This window comes from Camarhynchus parvulus, chromosome 12, assembly GCF_901933205.1.
Source record: "Camarhynchus parvulus chromosome 12, STF_HiC, whole genome shotgun sequence".
Classification (NCBI taxonomy): Eukaryota; Metazoa; Chordata; class Aves; order Passeriformes; family Thraupidae; genus Camarhynchus; species Camarhynchus parvulus.
In genome coordinates this window covers 15,186,777-15,208,927 of record NC_044582.1, presented here as the reverse complement: position 1 = coordinate 15,208,927, position 22,151 = coordinate 15,186,777, and the positions used below count along the sequence as shown (strand labels likewise).

General features: G+C 40.7%; 1 protein-coding gene across 1 annotated transcript in view; it reads right to left on the bottom strand.

Annotated features, from left to right (window-relative positions):
- Positions 1 to 22,151, bottom strand: part of TAFA1 (TAFA chemokine like family member 1) — a 210,253-nt gene that overhangs the window by 34,255 nt on the left and 153,847 nt on the right. Inside the window, exon 3 of the mRNA XM_030956924.1 lies at positions 7,608 to 7,748. Coding sequence (XP_030812784.1) covers positions 7,608 to 7,748 — 141 coding nt within the window. The remainder of the gene's footprint in view (positions 1 to 7,607; positions 7,749 to 22,151) is intronic.

The following is a 22,151-nucleotide window of genomic DNA, read 5'->3' as shown; positions in this document are numbered from 1 at the left end:
TTGCCCTGGTTTTCTCTGTGCTCTCCAGCCAGCCTGACCAGTCCTTAACCTGATCCCATGGTCCTGCCTGTGGCTTCACCCCTGCAAGGGAATTCTCCCCAGGCTCTCTCCTCCCTTCCAGCTCGTGCCTCCTTTCCCTGTGGTGCCTGGCACACACACTGGCATGGCTGGCTGCCCTCCCTGCTCCAACCCCTCTTCCCAGGCTCTTCCAGTGCTGTGATTAACACTTAATGCTACCTATCAGAGGAGAAAGCTCCTACTGTTTTTCCATTTAGCCTCCAGTGGGTTTATTGCAAGTATTTGAGCAAAAGGTTACTTTCCTCTGTATGGAGGTGAAGTAATTATATGTTCCTGTGTGTCTTCACACTGCTCCAGAGCCATGCCATTCCCTAATTTCACCATGGGGATGCTGTTTGTGCACCTTGGTTGGCTGTGAGGGCTCTGCTCCCTCTGAGATCTGCCAGCTGGAACCTGGGAAAGTGACCACCCCTCACACAGATGGAGACAGTGCATGACTTACAGCTTGTTTTACCCCTCTTAAGTAGAAAAAGAAATTTTTTTCCTGCTGAAACTGGGATTTAAGTGAGCTCTCTGCATTTCATCAGGGGTGGATTAGTCAGCTGTTCTATGAGCTTGATATTAAATAGGGTGGTTGCTTTGCTGTGCAGGAAACCACAATGTCACTGGAAAAATAAAGAAATATGAAATATAGGTGGGGAGACAAATGCTAGCTGCAATGAAGAGGTACTCACACAAACCCACAGTCAGAGGCTCTCATTAGCTGCACCATCCTCTCACCAGCAGACAGGAGCATCCACTCCCCTCTCCCAGGGCCTGCTGCAGTGTGCATGCAGCAGGAACAGCACAGCCCTGGCTGGCACATAGGGGAGCACCTACCTGGGAAGCCCTGAGTGCACCTGGCTCAGGTGAGCTGCAGATTTGCTCCTTCAATGTCCTCTGCCTGTGTGCACCTTAATTACCGAAAAACACCCCTGTGTGTCTGAGCAGCTCTGGGTGCTGTAAGGCACCACCCATGGCAGGGTGGCTCTGCAGAACAGAAATACACATCTATACACACACACACACACATATATATAGATATATGCATAGATATGGATCCATATGCCCACACAGAGATTTGTTTGCACATCCACTTGCTCAGGGAGAAGCAGAGCCTCTCTGCTCTCCCCAGGCTGCTCACTGATGGGCTGGGTTCAGGACACGAGGCTGTGCCCTGACACAAAATCTCACCCAGCACTGGCAGGGTCAGGCACACACCTCCCCTCCGCTCCCTTCAGCCTCTGCCCTGCAATGGGAAGGCAAATTGGTAATGAGAGCCTCTGTGCCTGGGTAAATGAATTAATTACTCTGCATGGCTGCTGCCAGCTTTGCTTTTGCTCCCTCTGAAGTCAGCACCTCTCAGGATCTGGCTGTGATTTCAGGGTGGCTGCAAGGGCGTTTCAAGAAGACATGATCTGGACAAAACAAAATCCTAAAATATTTCAGTAAAGTTAGACTTCTCTCCCCCCCTCTTCTATTTTTTTAATAGGACATGAGATATTCTGTGACTTTTTCTGAACTTGCTAAATGGATGTCAGTGGAGAAGAGAGATTTTTTTCCTCTTTACAAATGAAGTCATCTGAATTCACCAAATAAAAATAAATATGAGCTTACAGCTCAGTTCCAGTGGTGCTGCAGAAGGACAGGGCTATAGATTTTCCCAGGAGTGTGGAATAATTCACCAAGGCTGCTCGTTATTCATATAGACAGTGAATTAATAATATGGGACCCTGAGATCTCTTCTTATCTAGGCCGAAGCACAGCTAGAGGGATGAGAAGCTGACTCCTTGGATTTCAAAAAGCATTTTTCCCCCTTTCTTCAAGAAATAAGAATTGATTGAAAGTATTTTCACAGAGTGGGGAAAAAAAAAAGGCTTTCTGGTGATACCACCTAAAGTGCACATTAGATAAACAGAAAACTATTGGCTTTGTGACTGTGAACTGTTCTCACTTGATGTAAGTGCTGATAGATACAGGATTATCTCTAACAAAGCATTTACTAAGGACCTGACCCAAAGTCAATAGAAGTCTTTCATTTGACTCTACAAGGCTTGAATCCTGCTTTCACTGCAGGCAGAGCCAGGAAGTGTCTGTGCATCCCCTGCCCACCTCTCAGCTGGTGCAGGGCTGTGGGAGGATGCTGAGGCTGAGCACGAGCACGAGGGGCTGAGCTGCACCTCTGTCCTGAAGGGACACTCCTGAATTATGGATGCTTGCTCCACAATCAGTGTCTTACCCATAATTTAAAAATAAAAATGAATTAACTGATATCAACAGGGTGGCTGCACTTACTGTCTGCTTAAGGAGAGACAGACCAGATGGGACCTTTTTGTCTGTGGGTCCTGGGTGGGAGAAAGCAAGGCAAACACAGCAAATGGAATGTGTGCTGTGAATGCTGTCCTCTCTCCGCTCCAACTATTGCACATGGAAAAATAAGGATGAGCAGCACCAATTATCCAGCAGCTTGACTGGAGAGGTGCTGGCCCAGAGAGGATTAAAAGTTAGGGAGCTCCCACTGGTCAGTAACCTCATGTTTGGCTTGGTAGTGCTGCCCTGATGAAGTGTGATGTAAATTCTAGTGTGATGTCAAACTAGCCACATGGTGCCTAGTGATCCTCAAACTAATAGAAGTGATCCTCAAACTAACAGAAATCTGAAGCATGTACATGTGTGCTAATATTTCATACACTGTGGAATGAAACTTGAGGTGATCCAAAATCAATCTGTGAAAAATGAAAATACTAGCTTGATTTTATTTTATTTTTTTGTATCAGTGAATGAATTTTCTTTCCCCTGATGCATGACTGGTATAAAACAGGACAAGAGCAAACCATGGAGACTAAACCACTAATCCTGCTGCCTGAGAGTTAATGCTTCAAATCCTGTGTTGCAGAAAATCTGGAATGGGATCACCTCACATGTCTGCAGAGGCCTTTCTTACAGGTACAATTTAGAGGGAGAGATACTGCTAAGAATTTTAGTAGCACCTTCTTTTTTGCTTATTGGTTTTCACCAGTGTTAAACCCACCTCATTTCCTAAAAGCACTGGCAATATGCACAACCTGCATGAAAGTTCCTTTGTGGCTGATTTCAAAAGCCAGTGCAGGTGCTTTTCTGTTATTCCATACTCTGTGGTCCAACAAATTTCACAGATAATTATGCAAGAAATATGAGGTTGCCTGTGAAAGAGTTTAAAATAGCCTGGAAGAAGATTGAAGGGAAGGGAACAGAAAAATGAAACATTAAAAAAATATGTGTGTCTGAGAGCACTGACTGTAACACAGTAAACTCCAGTATAGATGAACAAATTATATATTATTCACAAGCCTTGAAGAACACACAGACATAACCACCTACTGACAGTACAGGATGCTTCAATACCACTTGAAAGGATATGGTACAAAGCATGATATTCCCAGTATAAAAGTGACAGTATTAAAATTATAAGTATCTTTTTTTTATAGTAATGATATGACAAAGGAATAAAACCTCAGCCCACAGGAGAAATTGTACCAGTGACAGAGATTTCCTGAGGGCTTTCATAAGCCCACAGGAAATGCTGGGCATTGCTTTCCCCAGAAAAAGGGACTTGCTCTGGAGAGGTATTTGGGCAAATAAAGAAAATAATAATATCCATGGCAGAGAGCTGAGCAGCCTGATGCCTGTGGTATATGCTCCGGCCAAGTGGCAGGGAAGATAAATTGTAGAGAGGGAAGGGAGCATTTCAAACCATCCTTCAAACAAAAAAGACCTTGAAGTAGTGAAGGGAATCGTGAAAGTAAATGTTCAGCAGAATAGGCAAAGAAACAGAAACTGGTGTCTGTGTTTCATGGCAAGGTTTGGCTTTTGTTTTGCTCCCACTGTTGCTACTGCATCATTCACTGGTGATGGAGGCAGCTTTTAGGACAGTGTCTACTGAATACAAAGAATCATTTATGACTTCTGAGGCTGCCATGGCCTGGCCTCACTATGCTTTATTAAGATGAGACCCCAAAGAAAAAGTTTGCTGGACTTGGCAGGAAGTGATGCTTGGGAATACACATCAACTTCAAGCCCTTCACAGTACAAACAACCTCAGCCTGAATTTTGTCCCATGCAGGAGAAGGACTGCAAGCCAAGCCCTGTGTACTGGGATGGTGTGCTACCCACGATCAGATCTCACAACAAAAGGGACAAAAGGACCATTCATCAGCCCTGACACTTATTAAAAATATTAAGATGACTCCTACAAATAACTGTATTCTCTGCAAGAGGAAATAAAGCCAGCTCTCCACACAGCCCAGCTGTGTCCCAGAGCAATAGCTGGTAGGGGTGGAAGGCAATGCAATCTCTCCTCTGCAACATGGACTCAAACTGCCAAAGCAGCAGCCTTGAGGAGGTGTTTTCTTTGGGTGTGAGTGTATTGCTTGAAGTATTATATTGTGAGTAAACTGCTGAACACCTGTGGATATTTAATCAGGACTCAAGCAAGATTTCTTAGTGACACATTATGGCTTGAAATTGTATACATTTACACACTGTAAATAAAACCTAGTGTGAGATTAACTGGCCTGAAACCTTTCAATATGGTAGACAAAGAAGGTAGAAAGTTCAAAAGGTGACCTTTTGAAATGTTCTCATGCACAAAATAAACAGCAAAGCCCAAATCTTTGCGTGAGTTAAAGCACTGATGTCAGTGGGACTCCCATGGGAAGTTTTGGGAGTTTGTCTTTACAAGAACAGAACCACCAAATTGGAAAAAGTTTTTACTTAAACCAGGTCAGTATGTCAAAAGCCACAAAGAAAAGTCAGGGATAAAACAAAAAGCCAAAGCAAATGTCCCTTGGATTAATTTTTACCAGCAGCATATTGGGCTTTTGAACCGTTCTCCAGCCATCTACAAAAAGCAGCTATGGGCTGACTACAACCAAACTTGAAAGGGGAAGATATTCCTTTGTAGTTCACGTTTGCTGGCTTTGAAGTCACAGTGAGTCTTACCAGTGACTTCAATGGGACTTGTCTTACACTTTCATATTAGCCATTCTTTTATCCTAACTCCTTTCAAACTTCCAGACAATAACATTTCTCTTTATTGTAATCCTGACAGAGCAATTAGGCTCCAGTCCACACCTGCGCCTGACTACAGCACCTTTTACGACAATCGCGCTTTACGACACCTTTTACATCAATCGCGCTTTACGTCACCTTTTACGACAGTCGCGCTTTACGGCCGCTTTACGACAGTCGCGATTCACGGCACCTTTACGTCAGTCGCGCTTTACGACACCTTTTACGACAGTCACGCTTTACGGCCGCTTTACGACAGTCGCGATTCACGGCACCTTTACGTCAGTCGCGCTTTACGACACCTTTTACGACAGTCGCACTTTACGACACCTTTTACGACAGTCGCGGTTTGAGACCAGTCGCGCTTTACGGCATTCTTTACGACAGTCGCGCTTCACAGCACCTTCTACGACAGTCGCGCTTTACGGCACCTTTCGCGACAGTCGCGCTTTACGGCACCTTTTACGACAATTGCGCCTTAGGACACTTTTACGACAGTCGCGCTTTACGGCAGTTTTTACGACAGTCGTGCTTTTACGACACCTTTTACGACAGTCGCGCTTTACGGCAGTTTTACGACAGTCGCGCTTTATGGCCGCTCTTATGACAGTCGTGCTTTACGGCAGTTTTACGACAGTCGCGCTTTACGGCAGTTTTTACGACAGTCGCGCTTTACGACGGTCGCACTTTGCGGCCGCTTTTACTGCAGTCGTGCCAGACTTTTTTCTTCACACAGCACTCTTTGAGCTTCTCTTCTCTGAACAGAGTGATAAGGGCTGAATTATTGGTGTCTCTCTGCTCTATCTCCTGCCTCTGTATTTCATGACCTGATGAAGAACATGAAATTCTTCAAGGCTTGTACAGCCTGACCTTTGCTTACAACCAGCTGTAGTTTTCACCTACGGTTTGATGAGTATGCTTAGCAGAAAAAGGAAAGCTTCTTTTTATCAGGGTAATTAGGCAATAACAGAATGACAGGTTGTGGACTAAAGCATAATCATTCACAGGTGCATTCATAGCATGGTTTAAATCATGAGTTCAGAAGCTGAATTGCATTCACGGTGCAACAAACTATGAAACACTGCTCCATAATTTAAAAATTTGAATGTGTTTTTTATATAATAAACCATTTCCTTCTGTATCTTTAATATATAAACCAGATATCCTCATGCCAGAAATACCTGCTGAGAAAACATGAGATTCTCATTCCTCTAAGGGAGCCCCTAATCTCTCACCCTCTTGGTGTCAAATCTGCAAGAATGATCTCTGTCTGCACAATATTCCATTCCACAACATCCACCAATATTCCTGTCTAACTACAACTCCTGTCTGATGTACACTGGACCCCTCCCTGCTCTATTATAATGCTTTGGCAGCCTGGGATTGAGGAAAGGTACCCAGAAGAAAACATTTTTAGTTTTCCCAATATTTTCTTGCAGAGCTCCCCACTCTCGCCTGGGGTGCACCTGAGTGCCAAACACAGACCCAAAGAGGAAACTTTAGGTGCTCTCAAAACTGGTAGACACACCACCACCCATGGGATTCCAACATGGAAAGAGTGAGGAGAGCCCAGCACAGAGCCTACAGTGCTGCACAAAACCAACCTGTGGCTCTCTGAAGCACCTGTGGGCTGGTGCAAACAACACAACATTCACCAAAAAGAACAGCGAGGGATTTTTGCAAGATACTCCATTCCACAAAGCCGCCGCACTGAGGGATTCTGCAGCACAGAGCAGCTTGTTTGGGAAGGGTAACTAATGGGATTAGTACCACTTTACTCCACACCTTCTTATGAGATTTATATTTTGCTAAGCACTTCCTAGCTGTGGCTCTCCCCCTGACTGCTGTGTGGTTTCACCCTGCAGTGCTGGCAGGGGAAGCCCCAGAGAGGAAAACACCCTGTGGAGCTAAACTCATATGAAACCCAGACACAAGTAACATGGTGCTTTTCCTTCAGAAAAAACAAAAAACACACCAAATCCCCATGACAAGCAACAGCAGCAGCGATTTTAAAAGACAAAGATTTTTTTCCTGCTTTCTGTTATGTTCATTTCAGGGCTAGAATATGAGATTCATTTATTTATGTTATCTTGCCACTGACTTTCCAAATGACTAATTAAATCAAAATGAATAGCAGTTGTCCTTTGAAATATTTATGAATCAAAACTAATGTGGCACAGAAGGGGCCCCGTGAAGTGACTCAAGGGATAATTTTATCCAGGTATTTATCAATAATAAATCTCTTATATTCATCTGTAAAGCATCCATACGGGGCAATATTCTTACAGTTTTCAGTTAAACCTCAACATGATCCATGTGCACAGAGCTATGCACTGAAGTAGCAAGAAAGTGGTCTAAATATATACTTATGCTTATAGATTTTTATATTTCATTAAATAAAGAACACAACAAAATTCCTATGCACAATCTATGACTTACAGCTTTCTAGCTCTAATGGATGGTACACAAACAGAAACATATACACAGGAGGAGCTACTTGCCATCAACACAGGAAGGTCTGTTTCTTGTAGTCCCAGCCACTTTCCCAGGTAGACAGGAGCATTTTACTGTTTGTGATCTTTCCTCAATTCGATTCTTATTACAGCATCTGTGTGCTGCTATAACTTCACACGTTCCTCCTTCTGGCAAAAAAAAAAAAAAAAAAAAAAAAAAAAAAAGAAAAAGAGAATATTGACACTCTGATTAGGAAGAGCAGCAGTGGCTAATCAAAGCACCCAGGTGTGCTCCTGTCTGCCTCTGCCCAGCTTCTGTACAGGTGGGATTACAGTTTTATTTCTGTCTTTTTGTGTGCTCCCAAATAAGCCAGGTACTGCTACACTACATTTTTTAATAGAAAACATAGATAAATTCCTTTGCCTTTCTTATATTAGAAGTCTCTGTAACTTCCACATAATTTTTGGCCTAAAAGTAATGTTGTCAATGTCTGGGCCTGAAGAAATGTAGGTAAAATACTACAGAAAATGTGCAGTCACTGTTGGCTGGTTTTATGCTTGTAATATTGGACACCTTTTCCCCAAATATTTTCTCATACAAGGACAGAGACTAAGGGAATCCATCTAGAAATAAGGTTTTTCTCCAAATACTTGATTCTGTGCTAGTACTCAGCCCTTAGGGAAGGACAGAGTCTCCCCAGATTACAGGGTGGTCCAACAGCATTTCCCTTTGCTCCCCCATTCACTAGATTAGCAGATTTAAAGCAGGAAACATTTCCACTGTGTGTGAGATCATCAGGTTTAATTTGTCTCCTCCCTAATTGTTCTTTCTGAGCATTTGCAATAGTTTTATTAGAAGGAGAGCACAGGGGGGTGATCGACAGATCCACGGTGGCTTTGGGCTTATGAGTGCTTGGTGTTTGTGCCATATGCTGAGCACAGAAATGAAGTGCCAGGTGGGCCATTCCCCTTCACCTCTGCTCTGCAAGGAGACAAACACCACGGTGGGCTAATGCCCTGCCCAGGTAATTTCTCCATTCCTCAGTTCAGATTGCATTTAGCTCACCATCACTGAGTGTTTAATGGTGTCAGGCTGTTCCCCACAGATATCTGGCTGCTTTCTGAAATTGCAGCACAAATTTGGCTGGGTTTGTTTCAACTTAGTACAAAACCTCATGTGCTGCCCACTAAAGGGCAGGATGTGCAAGATTTTCTAGAAGAGCATTATTTCTTCATGCCATTAAGTACATGCTGCTTTTACTGCAGCATAAACCACATTAATCCTATCTTCGGATTTCACTCTTTTTGAAAGAATATTGAGAGCTTTTGGCACTGTGTGCTGTAGGAGAATAAGAAATGTGGAGATGCTGATCCACATCTGGCTGTGAAAAACGGGTTTTGGTAGAGGTCTGGCAGTTCAGTGGCATTTCCCTACCAGGAGTGCATCCTGGTACCTGGGTTTTCTACAAATATGGCATTTTTAGTGAAGCACTGGGCAGGCAGGCAGGGAGAATTCTGCCTTGCCTGATGTTGGTCATATGGGGGAGTTTGCAAGCATGAGATTAATTTTGTAGCAAACATTGAAGTCATCTGAAGAGACATGCTGCTGCACCTCTTAGTTATTAGGTGTGTTTGGGCTGCTGACACAAGCTTTTTGAAAGCCAGAAGACGTCAAAAAAGAGAGATCCCAACAATTGAGAGAGCCATCCTCTGACAAATGGGCTTTGGAGTGTATCTGAGGAGTAAGAGGAATTGTGATAATCAACTCAGCCCCAAATGCTTGCATTTTCTATGAAGTAATCCTTCACACAAAGTCCCTGTTCCCCTATCCAAATTGTATTGAAAGCAATGAAAAGATTCTCATTGGTTTAATCCATCTTATGGTCATGCCCTAGGAGAAGAGAGATTTGTGATTTTATTGATTGCAACTTCAACAATAAAGATAATGTACACAGTAATAAGCATTTCTAATTTTAGACTGCATAGACAGTGTGGTAAATATTTGTGAATAACCTAAATGCTTAATTTTCTCTATAAATTTACTGTATGAGTACTAAGAACCACATGACCTAGTCTTGCTTATTTGGTTATCTATTCAAAATAATGGGTTGTGGTGGAAGAGCTTTATAACACCTTTAATTGTTATGTGGAAGCTCAAGTTGCTGGAGCAGTAATGAATTTAGCTCAAAGTGTGTAGTTGTTTAGGAGGGGTAAAACATAATGACACTATAAAGGCAATGAAAAACCATTTTTTTAACTGCTAAAAATTTAAATACATTAATTGGAAGTTTTATCTACATAGTCTATAAAAAGTATGCAAATATTAGTAATTATAATAATAGAAAGACCCCTTCCAGTGCTGACAGAGAAGAAAAAATCCATCTCACATGGAGAAAATTCTGGAGGTTATACAGCCTGTTCTCCTGAAAAATCTGTTGAGTGGGATCAGATATTTGCATTACAGCATATTTAGCCTATGGATGCCTACTGGGTAGCATTGCATGCAATGTGTTTTCTTGTATGGATTTTACCAACCATGCATGTACACGTGAGACTTTTAAAAAGCCAGATACAAAATGGGAATAGAGACAGATATAAATGGACACAGTGAGAATAGGAAAAAAAACTCATTGAAAAAGCATATTCCTTACTACATCATTCACAGAAACACATATACCACAAATATGTTGAGGGTGGGAGGTTCTATTTAAATTTACTTCAGCTGCATAAATGAGGAAATTAATTGAGTGGGGAGAGGAACACAAATCCATCTTCAGTTTCTACTGAAAATCACTCAATGTGTTCAGATAGATATGTGAAATACCTTTGCATTCTGTGATTTTTATTTTTTGTTTCCAACTTTCTTCTTTTGGGGGAGGGGGCTGGAGAGCACCAAGAAATACTGTAATTCAATATCTGATTAATTTCCTGAGTCATTTTTTTTCCTTAATGGTTCATCTGGATTATGGGAAGACCTGGCAAGATATTACAAAGCTGGGAGTTCTGAAAAAAATGGGAATTATTGACCTGATAGGCTGTGAGTGCAGCAAAAGTTTGAATCCTTGTCATAAGCCCCACAAATGTCTCTGTTTTTTGAAGTTTATGGTCTATTGTGCTACAGTAGCTTCTGGCTTTGATTTCACAACAATAGCCTCATCCAACCCATTCAAGTCAATAGAGGATTTGCCATTGAATTTAAAAGGAGAGGAAAGGGGCCTAAAAATCCTCAAAGTAAATGTCTTCTGAATGTTATGTTGACAGTTACATTTCGTGAAGTGGCTGTTTTATCCATCTGGCATTTTTTAAAAAATAATTTCTTTCTGTCCCAAGAAAAGCAGAAGATTAGAAATGGAATTGGAACTTGTGGATCAGGCAGAGCATTGATCTTCCTTCAAGAAGCTTCAGAGGTGAATGAAAATGTCCTGTCATGACTTACACCTTCTTCACACCAAACACCAGCAGGAATTGATGGTGAGAACAGCTGATCCTTTCTGAGCACTCAGGTCACAGGAGGCCTCAGCTTTGCATGGAGGAAATGTGACCAAAGCCAGAGGGACAGAACTGCCTGCCAGGGAGGACCCTGAACTGTTGAGGATGGCAACTCTCTGTGTCACTGCAACTCTGCCCATATTCCCCAGCCTCCCAGAAACCCTTGCTCTGCACAGACTTCAAAATAGAAAACTGTAGAAAAAATAGACCACTCTTGCTGTAAAACAGAGACAGCTGTTTGTTACCCCTGAAAAGGTTTCATTCTAATTGGAGAACACTAACTCCTGAAATAATGCTCATTTTTGTCTCTGTTACAAAGCCACCTTGAGTTTACACACCACAGAGTGAGATATTTTATCATGAGTATGAGTCTGCTGTGGGAGGCTGTGATTTAAAATGTCTAATCACCTATAAGATCTGAGTGCATGCCTGGCAGAAGCCAAAAAGCCATCTTCTAGTCATCTCTGTTTTTTATACCTCTAGCTAGGAGGTAATAATAAAAGCATATTTTGCACTTCAAAATTATAACTTGCCTCTGCATTCCAGCCAAGCCTGAACTTATCAGTAAACAAACATAAAAAAAGCAAACAGCACTACTGATTTGTGTTATACATTGTGGAAGTCATTAACTATGACTCAGGTAGCAAAACTTATACATTCTCTCTTTGACAGTGATGACAATTTAATAGTATTTGACTCTGCTGAGTTACATGGAGTGTCCTGCAGCAATGAGAGAGGTTGTTTATCAAAATGATAAACATGTTTTCATTTCCTCCTTGGCTGCATGTATGTGATCAGAAGTCTAAGGCCATCAAGAATTCACTTATTCTGGCCACCAGACAGACATTAAGCTATTCAGGACCATCTGTGCTTGAAATGAGTTCCACTTAATGGACCTTCCTAGGGCAGGTCAATCATAATGAATGCGTGTGTGTATGAATGCATGGGCAGAGCAGAGCTTTGGTGAGACTTCTTGGGCTGTTTGGCACTGGCAGAGCTGGCTGACAGATAAGATGTGCCTTTCTTCTCAGGGTCACAAACCCAGTGATTTTAGAATTCAGATCCTCTATTCCATTTGCTTCTAGCTCATTGCAAATGCACCTCACAGCCTAATCCAGATGAAGGTTGCTGTAAGAACCTGTTCCTGCTACTTGCAAAAAAAATAATGGTGCCCAAATAACATCATGGGCTTTGCCGGCCAAATTCTGCCTCTGTTGCACCACTGGTGATTCACCATGGGAATATGAACAAAAGAAATCCTATGGACCAATTTTATCAACATTTCCAGACAGTTCATTAGGACTATAGCTGGTTTGTGGTAGCTCTATTTATTTGTAACAGCTTCAAGTAGCCAGTGGAAGTGCCAGTGCTATCATCCTGCTAAGGTCATGGACCCATATGTTATTCTGAAAGTGCTTAAGTATATACAGATGCTGCTGCTAGACCTAGGAGAACAGAGAAAATTTAGGAGAGAATTTAAATTCTATAGACTCCAAGCAAATGTTTAACAACGTGACAGCAAAAATTCTTCAGACACTTGTAGACTTGCTGAAAAATTGCTCCCAGAAATGAATGGGTATAAAAATTTGCATGGTCTCCACCCCATGTCTTCATACAACAAAGGAAAGAAAGGAAGAACAACCCTGTGACAGCCCCCCCTTTTTTTTTTTTTTTTTACATTTACTATAAAGAATTCAGATTTGGGGGCTGCAGTTTAAAGAGTTTTCAGTTTGAATAAGCTTTGGAAACTTCCCAGGTGTAATTAATACATTCATAAGCTTTAATCAAAATGTTTATGCCAGCTAATGTGCCAGAACTGCAGACTACAGTGTGCACAGGGGAAAATACTATACTTTACTTTAAGAAATAATAAGCCACAACTATGGAACTTACAAAGCAACATTTTTACTTCTGACAGGAATATGTAACAGATGGAAAAACAAAGTCCCATGCTACACCACGAGCCACTTCACAAGTGAACAAATAAAAGACTCCTCATAGCCACAGTGCAATTACACTCCAATTTTTCTTTTACATATAATCCTCTAACATTGTTCATCTGCTCCAGAAGGAAAAGGATCAGGCTTATAGGATGCATTTTCAGAGCAATCAGAGAAGACTTAGGGTTTTCACTCCTTTTCACAAGGTCAAGGTTAACTGCCATCAATGAAGTCACAAAACAGCTGAACTTGGCTCATAAACCTGATGTAACACAAAGGCACCACCAAAAAATTGACCTAAGTATAACCCATCAGCATTACTCCTTAATTATTTTCCATTATGATAACAGATACAAATAAATTGATGAGTTATTATTTAGATGTGGAATTACCATAACTATGAGAATTTGGAATGCTCCACACATGCTCTGCAAGTCCCCTGATATACAGTGGATTTTTTTATCCCAGTGGATCAGCATAGACTGCACTGGTCTGTTCCCTATATTTCTATTTTGATTGATATTCAGTATTTTGCTGTTCATTATGCAAAATCTATATTATAATTTTCATTTTGGGAAGATTCTATGCAACAGCAGCAACATAAGTGACTCCCACTGTGGGTCATTAAGTTTTGGGTTGGGATATTATTTTCTCAAATGCTGCTGCTGTGAAAGGGTTCTGGAGACACAGGGTACCCCCTTAAAGAAACTGCTGCTTCTCTACAAAAAAAAAAAACCAGAACAAGAGGACCATGGCTAGTAAAATTTGTTTTCCCTTGGAAATGCACCTTGTGTTACACTTTAAAAGCCTCCTGTGGTTTTTCTGATGTCCAGGTCACTTAAAGAGCACTCCTGCAAGTCCCAGCTCTGAGAGGTCCCAGGACAGAGCCCATGGGATGGTGCAACACATCCCTGCAGGTCGAGGCACCAGCTCCTGTGCCATGGCACAGCATCCCCATTTGGAGCAAGGCAAATAATGAGATTGTCTTGCTTTGTGCTGGCTCATGGTCAGAATTTGGAGAAGAGCTGCTGGACCAAGCAGGTCAGCTACCTGTGAAAATTCCTGGGCTAAAAGGGGCAATGTGCATTCTCACAGGCATCACTGGTTATTTATCTTAGAAACTCTTAAGTTTCTGAGAGTAATCTTGACAGAAATGGCCATTTTAATGAAATCAAACTTTTCTGCAAAAATTAAAAACAAAATAACTTCTACGGGAAAATAAAATCTTTAAAATATTTTGTTCAGCAGAATGTTAATATTTCAATTTAATATTAAGGGTTTTTTTCCATTTGTATTTTATTTCCTATTCAGTATAATAGGGGAAGCAAGGATATGCAAAGCTCTAATTAGCACAAGGATTTGTAGTCTTTTACAATTTTCTACTAATGCTCTTTGCCATCCGCCACAGGAGGCTTCTATCTGAGAGATTTACAGATTCTTATACTTACACCCAGAATAGAATAGACTCTGATCCTCACAAACTGGTTTATTCACAGAAATTAAAAATACCTATTTTCTGTAAAGGAGAAAGGATATGGAATCTGCTCTTGAATTCACAAGGAAAACCCAGAGCACACCAGCATGTGAGCTGTGCCTGTATCTCGGGCTGGCTTATGGATTTCCATATCAAACCAATACACACACCAGAGAATAGGTTTTTCTACTAAAGAGCCTTGCAAATTGATCTCCTGAGAAATTTGCGCGGGACCTTATTCTTATGCATATTAAAAAATAATAATAATAAAAAAAATTCCTCTTACAGATGAATCAAAAGTGAAAATGGTCTCCAGAACAAGAAGGCAGCCTTCTAGCAGCTCCTGCCTCTGGCACAGTGCAGCTCCAAAGAAAGAGAAATAACCAGCAAGGCCGAGGAAGGAGAGGAGGGCAACAGGGCAAGGGTGGCTGGGGAGGAATGCTGATGAGGAATCTGCTCCCAGCTCTTATTTAAGCAGGGTTATGAGTAGTTTTGATTAGCATTGTGCATGCCTGTGTAAAATGTACCCCCAAACAGACAGAATCTATGAGAAAATCCCACCTCCTTGTGTGTGGAGCTGTCCCTGCCACTCCCCAGAGGACTGATTGCTTTTTTGTCACAGGGAGTGTGCCAAGGGAATTATACTAAGGACTATCAGCACTCCTCTATTGATGGACTACAAACCCCAGACATGCAACTCACAAGGCAGGCAAGAATCCAATGCTCTCTTAGTGAGGATCTTCAGTCTTTTAATGAGATTTTTTTTTTACTTCAAAGGGAGGCCAACTTACAGGAACTTTGAGAAATGGAGGTTAGAAATTAGAAGTCTTGGTGGGATTTACAGCTCTGGAATGCCATTAAGAGATGTGTGTGAAGAGGCAGGACTTAATTCAGAAAGAGAAGAATGTTACTTTTGAGAAATAACTGAAGTTCCATATCAAAGAGTAATAAGCATTATGATTTTAAATTTCATTGACTTTCAGTGAGATATGACACTCCTAGAAGTCTATATCACTTGTAAATAGGATGTCTTGCTCTAAATGATGTATGCCAGTAAGGCTGAGCATAAAATCTTGTAAGTACCTTAAAAAAAAAAATCATGCTCTTAGTCACTTGGGTGGTTTGGAAAATTTAATATTTGATATGTCAGAGAGGATAAAAAACCCGAGTTTGGACAAAATAGATGTAATGTGCTTGCATTTAAGCAGTGCTCCTCCTATAAGTTAAACTGCAGGCAGCAGTATAAACTAGAGATTAAAAAAACCTGCTGTGCTGTTCTGATCGTTGCTTTGCAGCTGCACAATTCTTGCCCAGAACAAATTTTCTAGATATCAAAGCTGTGGAGAAATGCAGATTTCTGATGCTGAACTGAAATGAACATTTCCAACATTGACATCTCTAGTTCCTTGCCAGAGAACAGTGAAAATCCAGAGTGGAATTAGGCCTGAAAATATCCTCACAATAAAATTTGAGTGAACCACAGAATATTGTTCTTGGAACCTCAAAATGTTTTTCTAAACGCTGCCAGCAAAAGACACCCAAAGAATCAGTGTTAAGTTTCAGGAAAAACACACAATGAAAGACAGGACAACTCTCTTTCTGGATGGAATAATTAAGTTGATAAGAAATAAGTAATTCAGTTACAGCTGCTGATGAGAAATGAATATAGGAATGTGCATGAGAAATGGTTACTAAGAAAGGATTTAGAAATTATTCTATGTCTAATATGCAAGCATAGCTTGGTCCTGCCAGAGTCTGACTTATGCCCAACAGGCTTTCCCCAAGCACCAGATCTCTAAAACTGCCTAATACATTTACTGAATACCTTCATCTCCAAACTTCTCCAAACTGGAAAACCGTATTAATTTTCTCTTCAGCCTTAAAAGAGACTCCAAATTTCTTATTATGCTCATGATGCACCCTTTGAATTTTTCATATGGTACATGAAAATGTCACACTTTCAGGATTTAAAAAAATATTTATAAAATAATCCACCAAGTACAAAGCAGCTCCACAAAAACCAACTTTCAAACCCAGGCTTTGAGTCATCCCAAAATGATTCAGGGATCTTAAATCCTTGTGGAAAAGCAAAGCAATGTTGTTCTATACAGTCCATCTTTTGATATGATGGTTGCAGATAAATTCATCCCCAGATAATTGTATCCACTAAGGTGATTAGCCTATGGAGAGCCTATGATGTGTTTCTGAGCACAGTGGCATAGTTTATGGTAATGCTCTTGTCATGCTTTATAAATGTGTGAGATGCTTTTATGAAGCAGTTAGATAAGGAGTGGTGAAAATAATGTGATCCATAAAGAATGCACAGTGATGAAGAGCTGGGATTGCACAGATACTACAGACAGACTGATAGAGAGAATTATAACCAGAGTACAGGCTGCATTAATCTTCCAGTGAATGGCAATAAATAAAATAACAGGAAGGAATGGGTCTAAACAAATTTGGCCAATGTATAAAACTGAGAAATCAGTGTGGGATCAAAGTGTTTGTAATGGGATCTCTTACGGATGCATTGACTAGCCATGGTGGCAACAACATTTTCATCTACGGGGTTGACCCCATCCTACAAAATCCATGAGAAGGAAAACAAAGACTGCAAGTTACAGCACGTGCAAGCAAAAGTCACTGTAAGGAGCTGTGTGTGATGAGCAGCAGCAGCAGTAAATCCTGTCCTCTGCAGCACTGAGCAATGCCAGGCAATCACTTCCCAGGCATTTTCCAGTGGACAAGTGTGCCCATTATCCCACCCCATATATTTCTGGAATTATTCATACCGTGACTGCCAGCAGCTGGTCCTGCATTGGAGCAGAAAACCATTCCTCTGCCAGGAACTGGCTGCACACTGGTGCACAAGGACAGAGGATGGGACCAAAGGCTCAGAAGCAATCAGTTGTTTTTGCATGGAAAGCATTTTACACTGCACTCATTATCCATAGCAGAAGAACCTGGAATTCTCCAGCCTAAGGAATTTATAGAACACTCATTTCTGAACCTTATTTAGCTTCAAGCACAGTCAAGCACTTCAGTAAATGTTAGGAGCTGGGTATGTGAGCAGCAATATTTTAACTTTCAGACTACTATACTTCAGTTATGAATTAACAACTCAAGGAATTCTCTCTCAATCTATTTTAACTTTCAGGCTACTCGGCTGTGGTTATGCATTAGCAAGTTTAAAAATTCCCCCTCACAATGATCTATTCCCTCCAGACTGAAGCATGATTGAGCTGTTTGACTTCTGGTCAGGACCAAACTATGGCTGAGGAAGAGGAGAAAGCAGAGGATGAAGTGGAACTCAGACCATACAGTTTTCAAAATTTAACAATCAAGGCAGCCACTACTGTGTCTAAAATATAGTGGGAGGGCAGTTGCCTCCTCCTCACTGAAATTTTAAGGGAGAGGACAATGGAAATATTTTATTTAATGATATCTTTTGGCACCTCTTATTTTCTTCTTTTGGTTTTGTTCTGGTGAAGTTCATCTCAAACAAAGCAAGTCTGATTGATTTTCTCTTTTTCTATATTACTTTAATCTCTTCCCAAACCTCTCTTCTCCTACATTTTCCATAGTCACTATCCTGAGCTGCCTTTTTTTTTTGCATGAGTCTCTCTGTTTTGATGTCTCTCTCCTCCCTATTTCTGTTGATGAGCAATATTTTATTCTTGCCACCATGATTTGCTCTGTCTTTCCACCCCAGCTCTCTGCATACAATTGTAACCCTGATTTATTCTGGTTCCCCACTCTCTCTCTCTTCCTCTTTACCTTTTTATTTTCAACTGCATTGAATGTTTCTCTCTCTGGCAATTTCTTTCTCTTCTCTCTGGAAGCTCCTGATGAACAACACAATGCAGTACTGCCTCCCAATAACTGATCACCTGGCTGCTGTTCAGATTTGTACTGCTCCTTTGAATACATGTGCAATCCAGTGCACTCTGTTCCTTCATAATGTGAATAAAAAGGGCTGCATACTCCAGTGGAAATACAGGAAGTGTAGTGAGCAAATAATTTCCTACTTTGAAAGCAACATGTGACATTACAACACTGGGTTGAAATTAATATTAGTTTATTTTTTATTAGTTAAACAGAAGCTGTAAACAGGGAGCTCTGCAGTTAGCAGAACCTAAGAGGCCAGGCAGAAAACACATTTATTTTTCTGTCCCCTGTTTACCCTTGGTGATGATCAGTATTCATCCAAACACTATCTAAGAAAATTTGGAATCCGATTTTTCAATTAAAAGTTGCTTTTAAAGCAGATTTCTTTAAAAACTAAAATCTTTTTGATGAAAAACACTGACATTTCACTGGCCAATGTCAACAAATTTCAATTCAAGATAAAATCCCTGTCTCAGCATGTGTTATAATTCACATAACTCAACTATGCAACTTAAGTAATTTTAGCAAATGATTCCCAGTTTCCTATATAGTACTACAGCAAATAAACTACACCACACTGACACCATCCCCAGAAATGAGAAAGTGTCTTCAAAGCTGAAGTCCAGACAAAGAAGGAAGTAAGGAATTATTTGAGCTATGTCTCTTATGGTCACAAAGAAACCATTTTGCATTAAGATAAAAAAAAATTCAACTTTTGTTCCAAAATAATCCAAGTGATCTGTTCCAGGGAAATTATGCAAAAAGGAAAAAGACACAGGCACATGTCCTGTGCAGGTGCTGCAGCTTCCTGAGGAGAAGCAGCCCCTCTGATGTGCTGCAGACTCGGTGATTCTGTCCTAATTCCAGCAATGCCTCCAAAGGGTCCCTTTTCCCTCAGCTCTTAGACTTGTCCTGATTCATGTCCAGCTCAGTCCACTTTTGAGCCAGCTGGAAAAACCCCATTTCACTCAAACCCCAAGGTTTTGCTTCAGAGAGCTCAGTTCCATCCCACAGGGCTCATGAGGATCCAGCTCCAGGTGAGCCCCCCCAGAGAAACGACCCCAGTGCTCTGACCCCTCAGTTCAGCTCCTGCTTTTCCAGCCTTAAAAGCTTTGGATAATGTTGGCTATAAACTGGGCCTTCACTAGAAATAAAATAAATTGGGAAAAGCCTCTAAACTAGAAATAGGACAGCTCTGCCAACTCTCCTTAATGCTGTGCTGGTAATTAGAAGCAGAAAAGGTCATCTTGCCCAAATCTTTCCCAGTATCAAAATGTTGCCCTCCACACACTCATGAGCATCTTGCTCAATTTATTTTCTCATTATTTAAGCAATTGCACTTCTGCTGGTGCAACAGGGGATCCTTTGAAGATGCCATTCTAGTGTTTAATGGGATCTACCATTGGGCTGAACAGAAAAAGAATGTTCTGTTTTCTTTTGCTCAGTTTTCCTCATTAACACTAATTGTGATGCTATGACCAACTGAACACAGCTATTCCCTGTTCTCCATTTACAGATGTCAGATATGTTTCTGATGGCCATCACATCCCCCACCATCATTATCATCACTTAGACAAGCTGTGCATTTGCTGCTTCACTTCACCTTTCTTCACGAGCCTGTGCTCATCACCTTACTGATGTCCACAGCTCTTCTCAGCATCACTGACATCACTGATGTTTTTAGAATTCCACTATATAACAATTACATGATTATTAAAAGTGATAGAAATTCTGTGCTGGAAATTGGATGAGCATTATTGTCTCCATTCAAGAGAGAAAATCTGCCTTATTTTCCCAATCCAGCATTTATCTCTACTCAGCTCTTCAGTACTATTAACTAAAACATAGACAACCAGCACAAGTTAATAAAGTTTCAAGAATATTTGATCATCAGTGTATAAACTACCAAATATATTGGTATTATTGTTGTCTGGACACGTCAGCACTGTGGAGATGGACAAGGAATAAAACACAGGGTGTAGAAACAGAGGCAGATGCTCTGTAATAGAAAATCCAGCCAACAATCTGAGATGGAAGAGGAATGCCATATCTAATTGAAATGGTGCTCTGTGCTTCCCAGCAGTGTTCTCAACAAGGAAAGACACTATTACCTCCTGCTCTAGGAGAAAATGCCATCACTTTCCTATTTTTTCCATCCCCATTGTAGTAGCTGGCAGTTTTCCCAGCATTAATCCTTGAATGCTTCTTTTCCTCATGTATATTAGTTCACTTTTTTTCCTAGATACACTTACATTATTTCCTGGGCCTTCAGATTTTTCTGAATCTTTTTATTATGAGCCTTGTACTTCAGTGCTATGTGTTGTAACACATATTTTACTGTCACTGGTAAATTGGCAGAGGCCCCATTTCCTGTGGATAAAGCCATCCCCAAATATTTCTTTTAAAACCTGAAAAATGCTTTTTTGCTTGGCAGAAAACTAAACTAGCACTTGCAATAGCCATGGCCCTGAATGGAGCAAAAGAAACAGATTTTCAAGCCCAGCCTACCCAGTTATCCAGCACTGCAAATGTGGGTTCCCTCTTGCTCCAGTGGGAGCCTTCTCCCATCAAAGTGCACACTAACAAAGAAGGAATTTAACCCTGCAGCCAGAGAAACTACTGGCTTTCCACTGAACAAACAAAAATGTAATATCAGCAATACCTTTAAGGCAGCCTTGGTTGACAAACAGGTGCTCCCTCTGTAAGACAGTTTTCTTATTGATCGGTGCTAACATCTTGCAGAAGTGAACAATCTCATTGCCATGTCAAAGGCTAACCATCTGTGAACAAGTAATGCAGCCAGAAAACCCTTGTTGCTACAATAATAGCTTTAGGACGTGGGTTTTGTTTCAATCACCACAAAAAAGAAACCTTCAGGAAACTTCACAGAAATTCTTTTTCTGATAAGTTAATGTACCTAGAAAAATACTTTTGCTTACACAAATTTCATCAAAATAAATTAAAATAATTTACATACTATTAAGTGAGTAAGGTTACTAAAATAATTGGAAAGTCCATTTTTTCCCTACTACTCCCTTGATATTGCAATCACCTCACAGTCTCATGCATCATAGCCCTTCTCTTATTTAAAAATCATAATTCTCTCTGTGGGACAAATCACCTCTTCAATACCTGAATATATATGTTAATACTTTCAGGATCAGACTTTTTTTTCCACATCAATAAACAGTATTCAGCCATGCTGGAACCACAATTTTAGACTAAAAGACCATTCTAAAAGATGGATGTGCAAGCACAGTGTCCTACTGAGAGACGGAATAGTGAATTAATGATTCTGGAACAAGAATCTAATGGCAGGACTTTCTGAGACCAGGAGACAATCTTGTGAGAAACTTTCTAATTCAGTGAGATAGCATCAGATCCTAAATAATTGTCATGTTGGAGAATACTGAGGTCCCCTGGCATAAATTTTGACTAAGGATTTTATGATCTGACTGTTCCCTTAGAAACGTGAACCAGGAGCTCCCTTATATCAAGGTAATGAATTATTATTATCATCATCATCATCATCATCACTAATTACTGCCTTTGATAAGTTACTGGACATTGCTGAGTCTATATCTAAGTGTCAATTGTAAAGTTGTGTCTTTGAAAAAAATCTAGAATTGAAGTATTGGTTTCAATTATTTTAAAATTAGTCTGCATAAAGAAAGTATCAACAGGAAATAGAAACCACAGCACTGTCAGTAATTCAGTGAAGTCATGGTTCTCTATTCTTGGTTTTTTTCAACCCAAAACATCAGAGACAACAAACTGAACTTCTTGATGTATATTTGCATA